The sequence below is a fragment of the Macrobrachium rosenbergii genome, chromosome 59, assembly GCF_040412425.1.
Source record: "Macrobrachium rosenbergii isolate ZJJX-2024 chromosome 59, ASM4041242v1, whole genome shotgun sequence".
In the NCBI taxonomy this organism is placed as follows: Eukaryota; Metazoa; Arthropoda; class Malacostraca; order Decapoda; family Palaemonidae; genus Macrobrachium; species Macrobrachium rosenbergii.
In genome coordinates, this window is record NC_089799.1 from 7091084 (window position 1) to 7100207 (window position 9124).

The following is a 9124-nucleotide window of genomic DNA, read 5'->3' on the forward strand; positions in this document are numbered from 1 at the left end:
AATAAAGTTTGTTCATACTTACCTGGCAGATATATATAATCATAGTGCCCACCCACCTCCCCTCAGGAGACAGTGGCACTAGAAAATCTGAATAGAAAATGTAACCACCTGGCCACACTCGTGTGCCGCGAGTTTTTGAAATTCTGTCGGATTCGGAGAAATACAGCTATATATATATATCTGCCAAGTAAGTATGAACAAACTTTATTTTATCATTAAAATATCATATTTTATAAAAAAGTTACATGTTTTAAATTTATATTACATTTTCTTATAATATTTTTATTTCAGATCTGATGTTGTGACTGGGTACAGTTTTCTAGAACGTGCCGCGTGGCCAGAAATAGTGACAGCTTTAGAAACAGGAACTCCTCACATTTTTAACCCTGGAAACCCTGCATATTTCCATCAGGTAACGTATGTACAGTAATAAACACATATAGCTTGATCAGAAGTTACAGCTGGCTCATTGTTGGAACTTTACCTGTAAACTAGATTATGGAAAAGATTATTTTGCCCTGTGAAAGATGGTATATCATAAATAATACACACTGAATCTTACTCAGTCAGCTAACATTTTTAACTGCTGTTAGCAAGGATAGTCATGTGATTGCTGGTAAATATGTGTTGAACTTTTACTTCAAATGTTCCTGTATCCACATGAAAAGGAAGTATTTTTGGCCTACAGTCATTCATCACTTAATAAAATTAACACCCAAGTGTTTTGAGCATTTTATGCAAGAAATGCACCTTAGGTTTGAAAAACAGCTGTCTGTAGGACAGTCAGAGGTAGCTGTTACCTCTAGTTTTTTCACTAGGTGCTCTTACATGCAATGTCCCACGCATGGATATGGATAATGGTACAACCAGTGTGGGTTCTAGTGTACTTACATATTAAGCCCCTAATACCAAATATCTGTACTATTTTTTTATTCTGGTCAAGTATAGAAGGTTCTTAATGTGTTTTATTGGTACAGTACAAGTAATTGGTAGCTTTATTCACACATTGTGGTTGCATATTTTCATGCTTCATTATAGTTTTCTTACACAAACATAGTAACTTTATTTTTCGCCTTGTATTCTTTAGTAACTGTAATAACGGTGTAATTAATTTTTATGCTGAATGTCGAAATAGAATCCTTCAGCTTGGAAGTAAGATTTTATGCCATTATTTTTTCATTTTAATTTCTGTGTGGTACTACTCCCTATTTTGAAAGTTATTTATGTTAATAACTTTCAAAACAGACAGTAGTACCACACTTAAATGGAGAAAAAATCTTTTTCTATTGATCAGTCATTTTTAATGCAGGCAAACTGTTGTAACTAGTAATGTAGTTGTCTTGGTATTTTTCAGAGATACCTTGAAACCATCGAGTTCATGGAGTCATTTGAAAAACTTCTAGGGACCAAAGAGAAGATTTTAGCTTTTCGTGGCATGATGGAATACAAAAGTTTCATGGAGCACTGGAATTTACCTGTGTATTTCCAGATCAGGTATGCTGCATACTCATTGTAGAGACAGTATTTATTTTCTGGTATTAGGTACCTTTGTTTTTGAGCACCAGTTATTATTAGGAAAGTGCCACTGAATTGTAAGAATTAAGGAAGACCTGTAATCTTTATCAGCAGTGACTTGACACAAAATTAAAGTAAAGCAGGAAGTCAAAACCTTTTTGGGATGGAGAGGTCCATTTACTTTTTTATTTTGTTGTCCCAAGAATACTGGATTATTTATTTATATGTACAGTATTTGTTGGCTAGCTATTTTGTGAAATTATTATCTAGAATAATTTTTCTAATTCTAATATGTCTGTGTTATTTACGAAAATGCTTACTAAGTGACTGAATTTCATCAGTAAATATACCTTTGTTATTTGGAATAACATTGTTTGCTTTAAAAATGCAATAGGCATCTCTTTTTATTTAAAGTTTCCTCATTACAGGTACCAGGAGATTGGGCAGGTTGTAGAATGTAGCTTAAATCAAGGAGATGGTGATTTGTGTGCCTTACCAATCAATTATGAAGGGGAATTTAGGCTCAATTCAACTCAGGTAGTGTGGGACAGTCTGCTTAAATGTTACTCTTCTGAAGTATTTCTGCCACCTCTATTACATCGATTTTGGAAGCTCACATTGCTCATTTTAGCTCGTTATCGTACTTGGGTTCTTACTACAACTAATAAAATGAAGAGCAAGGTAAGTAAAACATTAATGATGTGCATGTTTTTACAAACTTATCATAAGCTCTAATTTATATGATTCTTCTGTTAAACTATGGTTGTAGTAATAGCTTTTGTATAAACTCAAAATGTCACCATAGTTTTTTTTTTTACTGACAGATTCAGAGCACCTCTGCAAAAATTGTTAAAAGTCAACCACAGTTGCCTATGTCAGCCCAGAGTCAAGAAACCAATAGTGGAGGACCAAAAGCATTGAACAAGACTCCAAACAAAGCTCAGAGTCCTCGAAATGCTGGAGTGTGCCTTGTGTATGATCTTCAAAAGCTTTCACAGATGGTTTCTACACTGTATGAATATTCAATTCAGCTCCATGTGAAGCATCTCCACCCTGATAAGATAGATCATATTAAAGGTATGGTTGAAAATTTCAGTTTGTTTATGCAAATACCAAAACATTGTTTTAAAACCCATTTTGCCCAATCTGTCTGGTCAGAATTCCAAATTTCATCATAATGCTGGTTAAATTGTGGGTGAGGTAGACTTTTTTGGAAAGTTTTCGCTTTCTTGCTCGTGTTACCCTCTTATTTTACTTTGTTTTAGCACTAGGAATGCTTCACATTCTTACCCACTAACAGATCCACTGCTATTTTCTTCATCATAGCATCCTTTTATGAAGGATGTCAGTACAGTTTCTTTTTACTGCTGTTTTCAAGTTTCTTTAGTGTTCAGTGTTTCCATCTCTACTGTGCTGTTTTTATTAATTTAGCATTGTAGTTTTATACTACATCAATCCCCCCAACTAACAGAATAGGTAGACAACAATCATTTTCATTTTTATTGTCATATTTTCATGATACAGATTCCTAGTTTTCACTTTTTACATGTCAAGATTATGGAAGGTCTTGTATCACTATGGTATTCTTGTTAACTATGTAAAAGTAATTGAAAGTATCCGTGAAGGAAGCTGAAGCAAAGTTAATGCCGATTGAGTTTTGTCAGATGAATTTGCTGTTTGCCGTTCTCAGAAATTTTATAGTGAAAAAGTTGTTGGAGGTTGAAGAGAAGTTTTAGATTGGAGTAACAATAGAAAATGGACAAGTAGAATATGTAGATAGTGATGTGATGTTGAATTCAGCAAAATGCTACAAGATTTGCAAAACAGAACAGTGAGGATGCACAGAAATGAAAAAGCAGTAGATGATGAAAGGATTAATGAGGTTGAGTATTTCAGATATATATATATGAATAATAACATCCAGTACAGTACAGGATTTCATCAGCTGGAACTTAGTGAGAGGATAAAATGGCATATCAAATAGTGGCCAGGTTGAATAAGATCCAGAAACCAAATATAACAGAATCTTATACCAGAGTTAGATTATATATTAACTTAGTACATTCTGTACTGTTTTACTAATGATATACCTAAATATAATAAGGTTTTGATGAGATTTAAGGATGTCGATAAAATTGAATTTTATAGTATGAAAGCACTGCCTTAATGGATTGAAGTTTATTATTGAATAAATTTATAATATTGGCAAGAACAATATGGCAAATATCAAAATTAGGTATAGTGTCCCTTTTTGAAATGAAACCTTGCCCATCATGATATATTATATATATCAACCAATCAATCAAGTACATTATTGAAATATGTGATTTTAGCAGTATATATTGTTAATCATCTTGGCATTTCAGATGAATTAAGTGAACAAAGCCAGAAACTCAAAGGTCTGATAGATGTGGTTGGTGAAGTTATTGTTGAAGATTTGATCAAAACTGCTGGTGGCTCACTGCATCAGGTCGGTGACACACCTCGTTTGTATCGCCACACAAATCGTGCCCCTCCAAGTACACATCAGCCTTATATAGCAACAGCAGCTACAGTCCTTAGTACCTTCTCAACTGACAGCACAGGGAAAGTGGATATGAAACTCCTTTTTAAGTGGTTAACATCTGCTTCAGTTGATCTTTCTCAACAGTAAGTCAGTGCAGTAGAATTTTCATTTCTTGTATTTTTGTCTTACATTTATTGACTGTAAATATTTGTTTGTTTTTCTTGCATTGCCTTGTTAGTTAACTACCTATTGCAAACTATCAAAAACTTACACTAATGCTTTCGATAAATTGTGTTGGCCATTTTAGGTTCTTTGTGTTATCTCAGGTTGTCAGTAACAGTGAATGTGCTCCTTATGAACATTAATTCCTCTTACATTCTTATTGTCTTTCTGCTAAACTATGGAAGAAGTATGAGAGTTCCCACTTTGTTTTTATTGTGGTTGCATTGTGTCAGTCATTGTTTTCAATCAAATTAGGGAATAAAATTGCCCTTGCCTATTGATAGCTGTTGGAAAGACATCAGCTTTCTGAAAGAGAAGGGCATACACTTAGCTATGAATTGGTTAATAGAAAGAACCTGGTCTAGTGCAGCATTGTTTCTGACTCTTCATATTATATCATAACTATAGAGAAATGTTTATTCAGAACATGAACTATTTCCAGATACAAAACCCTGACCTACGATGTTTTGAGCTCAGTCCACAAGATGGAAGAAAGTCTTAAGAGACTGAAACGCGCTCGTGACAAGGGAGCTCAAGGAGGCTCAGATGCAAGTGGTGGACTTTCAGATGATGACAAGATCAGGAGGCAAATTTGTCTTGATGTAGAATTCTTTGGTAGTCAGGTAAGTAGATATCTTAGTTGTTATAACTTTTCAAACTGGGGTATTGAGTGCCTTGCCAGTTTGCATTACTTTTGATATGCCTTTCCCTTAAATCTTGGTTCACACTTGTTGAAATAGCACATCATTGCAGCTAAAAACTTTTATTTTAAACTTTTTCAGCTGGGAAGTTTACAAATAAATGTAGAGTCAGTGGAAGCCTTTGGCAGCCTGTTGGTAATGGTTACAAGTGCACGTGACGGCAAGTTTGTACCTTGAAGAGCAAGATTCTGCTGTGGTAATGAAGGCTAAGTAATTTTTTAGACTGATTTATTTGATAGCACATAAATGTTATATCTTATATTTTTAAATTGTTATTGTTTGTTTGCTGTTTGTGAAGGTAGTAATTATACAGTGATACAGACTTCTAATTTTCTTTTATCCTTGTTGCTTACAGTAATCATTTGTCCCTGGGATTGTTTTACCTTTACTTTGACACCCAGTTAATTGGAGGAACCATGTGTTGGTATGATATGATAGTCTGCAGTGTCGAAATAGGGATGCCTAAGAACTGAACCACTGGGTGGTGAAGGACACTGCAGTGATCAGCAGAAATAATATGAAATGAAACATTCTTTTCCCATAACTAATTAGGATATTTTAAAGAGATGAATTTAATTTCCATACTGAGGCAGGCAAAGAGGAGCAATGACAAGAAGGGAAAGAGGAAAATGGTAATGGAAAAGAGTAAAGGAAAGACAAATGGTGGAATAAGAATGAAAGAAGGGAAAGATTTTGGATCAGAAGTACAGGGTAATAGGAAAACGAGGAAGGGGAGGAATGAAAGAAGTTAAAGGCCTAGGATAAAGAAGAAAAGTTGGATGAGAAGGAAAAAACAGAAGGAAGAGAAAATTAGGAGGAAGGAACAAAGGGGACCATGGAGGATATAACATGGAAAGAGGAAGAAAATAGACAGCTGAGAGAAAGGAAGCAGTGAAGAAATATTAAATAAAGGAAAAGGGAAGAGATTTAAAGGAAAAATTAAATTATGGAAGGTTCATGTTGTAGTTGTCATGGAGATCCGAGGGAAAAGAGGGAAGAAGGAAAAGTAAGAATGGAGGAATGAGGAAAAGGAAAAAAGAAATGAGCAATAGGGTAACAATCAAGAAAGTGATTAAAGCAGAGAATGCATTTATCAAAATGAGATATCACCCCAGAAGAAACAATAAAGGAGTGAATCTCTATCCATAGAGAGAAATATGTACAGGCAATCCCCGGGTTACGACGGTCTCGGCTTCTGACATTCCGAGTTTATGATGCTTTTTCAAATATATTAATTAAAAAATCCGTTTCTGGTTACAACACACATTGTAAGTATACAACTCTTTTCAAATATATTCATCAAAAAATCCGTTTTGGTTACAACGCACATTCCAAGGTTACAACGCTTTTTCGACACTTTATGACATAGTTCCGTATGCTGCGTTGTAAGTGGAACCAGTTTCTGAGCATAAACTGATAATTTACTGTAGTTGACTGGATGACGACCTTCTTGGGTAGCACACACAGGTGCGCTTAACATTACCAAGCAACCGATCACTCGTGTTTGCCTCCGTTGTGTTAGGTTGTTTCTTGCTATGTTGTTGTCACCTTACTGTGCCTACGTACCTTTACTATGGCTCCAAAACAGCAAAATGCTTCGTCTGATGCCAGTGCATTGAAAAAGAAGGGAGAAATGAACACCAAAATAGGTCGTGCACTGGGTCTAAGTAGGACGATGGTCATGACCATAGTAAAGGACAAGAAATGTATCCTTCAGCTCTTTGAAGATGCTGCTCCTATGCAGGCGACAGTGATAGATGTCAAGCAACATAGTCAAAACCTTGTGGAGATGGAGAAGTTATTGTTGGTCTGGCTGGAAGACCAGAACCAACGTGTTCCAGTGAGCCTAAGTGTGATTCAGGAGAAGGCTAGAGAGCTGCATGAGGCAGCAGTGAAGAAGAATGGAGAAGGCAGTGCCAATGGAGATTTTGTCACCAGGAGAGGCTGGTTTAATCGTTTCAAGGCTCGTGCGAATTTGCACAGCCTCAAGTTTCAAGGTGAAGCTGCTAGTGCTGATAGTGAAGCCATGGACAGTTTTCCTGGTGGTTTGGCTGAAACAATTAGGGAAGGTGGTTATGCTGCTGAGCAGATGTTTAATGTAAATGAGACAGGGTTATTTTGGAAGCATATGCCAAGCTGTCTGTATCTCAAGAAGTAGTCAGCACCAGGCCATGAAGTTGGTAAGGAGAGACTGACTTTACTCTTTGGGGCCGATGTTGGTGGTGATTTAAAGCTTAAGCCTTTGTTAGTTTATTTGGCAGAAAATCCTAGGGTTTTAAAGAGCATTTTCAAGAGTCAACTCCCCATCATTTGGAAGTCTAATAAGAAGGCTTGGGTTACCTTGATGACCTTTGAAGACTGGTCTAATGATCACTTTGTGCCAGCAGTGGAACGGTATTATGCCTCGAAGGGTCTGCCTTTTAAGGTCCTACTTGTTTTAGACAATGCCCCTGGTCACCCTCAGAGTTTGAGTGATATGCACCTTAATGTGAAGGTGGTGTATCTTCCGCCAAATACTACATCGCTTATATAGCCAATGGACCAGGGAGTCATTGCTAACCTCAAGGCATACTACCTTAGGAGGACAATACACTGTGCTTTGATGGCCGTCAAAGGTAACAAGGAGCTGACTCTGAAGCAATTTTGGAAGGCTGCAACATTGCAGATGCTGTTAGAAATATTGCACGTGCTTGGGAGGAGGTGAAGAAGATGACTTTGAATGGGTCCTGGAAGAAGATGTGTCTGCAATTTGTGAATAGTTTTGAGGGGTTTGAGGAGGCAGAGGAAGTGGAGACTGTGACGAGGAAAATCGTTGCACTAAGCAAGAAGCTACAGTTGGACATGGAAGCTGAAGATGTCACTGAGTTGCTGGCATCCCATGGAGAGGAGATGTCATTGGAGGACTTTACTGAGCTGGAGAAGCAGATGATCAAGGAGGAGTCAGACACACCAGACCCAAAGCCCAGGTTATTGAGTACGAAGGGCTTGTCAGAGAGTTTTCCTCATTCGGAGAAAGCCTTGGCATGTTTTGAGGCTGGGGACCCTAACATGATAAGGTTTGCCAAGGTTCAAAGAGGGATCATGGATTGTGTAACTGTTTACAAGGAGACTTTGAAAGAGAAGAGTTGAAGAAAAGTGTGCAGTCTAGGCTAGACACTTTCTTCAAGAAGTCTCCAACACTGCCTGCCATTCCTAATCTAGGTAAGGAATTCTGAATTTTTTTTTTTGACTACTGTACTATAAAATGTGTTATAAATTGTAATAAATTTTATAAACTGTTAGTGTATATATGTACAGTACTGTACACAGCATAACCCAATAATTTTTATCATTTTTATCATTGCAGAAGTGATGCCCAATCCAAATTCACATTTTTTTTTTCAAATTATACATTTTATAAAATACTGTAATATTTTATACTGTACAGTACTTTATTCTAATTTTTATCATTACATTATCATTCCAGACTGCCAAGCCCTTTACCCTGACCTCTACTGTAACTGTACTCCCTCATCTACCCTACATCTTTCAAATCACTGAAAGGTAAGGAATTTTTTAATAAATTGTTATATGTACAGTACATTTTATAAAATACTGTAATATTTATACTGTAGTACTTTATTCTATATCATTCCAGACTGCCCAGCACCTCTACTGTACTGTATATTGACCTTTACTAGAGCTCCCTCATCCTAGCCTACATCTTTAAAAATCACTGAAATTAGGTAAGGAATTCTTCATTTTTTTTATGTATTTTTGTACTACTGTACATTGATTTATGAAATACTGATGCAGAACAGTACAGTACTGTACACATACCCTGTATAACTTTATCCTTATCATTGCAGGTGTATATCTCCATCTTCCACAACCTATGGCTGTAACAGCTTTAAAAATCACTGAAATTAGGTAAGGAATTCTTAACTTTTTCATTTTTATACATTTCATTATATTTTATAAAATACTGTAACTGAATTTATACTTTATTGCATACAGGAATGTACAGTATACTAATAGTAAATTTTTACACTCCAGAATCCCCTGAATCATGTGGCCACACCATCATTTTTACATACATTCCAGAACCACCAGTGGAGCTACAATATGAAGTTTTTGGATGCACACCACATCAGGATGTCAGTAAAACATCAAACAACATCGTGCAGTATACCCAGATGGT

At 36.2% G+C, this 9124-nt stretch overlaps 2 protein-coding genes and 1 long non-coding RNA gene across 5 annotated transcripts in view; all 3 read left to right on the forward strand.

Annotated features, from left to right (window-relative positions):
* Cog2 (conserved oligomeric Golgi complex subunit 2) overlaps positions 1–6735 on the forward strand; it is a 46571-nt gene extending 39836 nt beyond the window's left edge. For 2 of the 3 annotated variants that reach the window (XM_067102264.1, XM_067102265.1), the window contains exons 8-15: positions 292–412; positions 1355–1494; positions 1944–2196; positions 2340–2592; positions 3882–4164; positions 4686–4866; positions 5026–5140; positions 5300–6735. In XM_067102264.1, the coding sequence (XP_066958365.1) occupies positions 292–412; positions 1355–1494; positions 1944–2196; positions 2340–2592; positions 3882–4164; positions 4686–4866; positions 5026–5121 (1327 nt within the window). In that variant the 3' untranslated portion in view covers positions 5122–5140; positions 5300–6735. Of the gene's footprint in view, positions 1–291; positions 413–1354; positions 1495–1943; positions 2197–2339; positions 2593–3881; positions 4165–4685; positions 4867–5025; positions 5267–5299 lie in introns of those variants that run through there. The other variant, XM_067102263.1, reaches the window with a different exon arrangement.
* On the forward strand, positions 6518–8073 carry LOC136837440 (tigger transposable element-derived protein 1-like). Its single transcript, XM_067102219.1, has 2 exons — positions 6518–7013; positions 7595–8073. Exons 1-2 carry the CDS (start codon positions 6518–6520, stop codon positions 8071–8073), a joined length of 975 nt encoding a protein of 324 aa, XP_066958320.1.
* Positions 8074–8153: 80 nt separating this feature from the next.
* The window catches only part of LOC136837476 (uncharacterized), an 8050-nt gene continuing 7079 nt past the window's right edge, over positions 8154–9124 (forward strand). Inside the window, exons 1-4 of the long non-coding RNA XR_010852701.1 lie at positions 8154–8487; positions 8582–8669; positions 8793–8853; positions 8980–9080. This is a non-coding gene — a long non-coding RNA (uncharacterized lncRNA). The remainder of the gene's footprint in view (positions 8488–8581; positions 8670–8792; positions 8854–8979; positions 9081–9124) is intronic.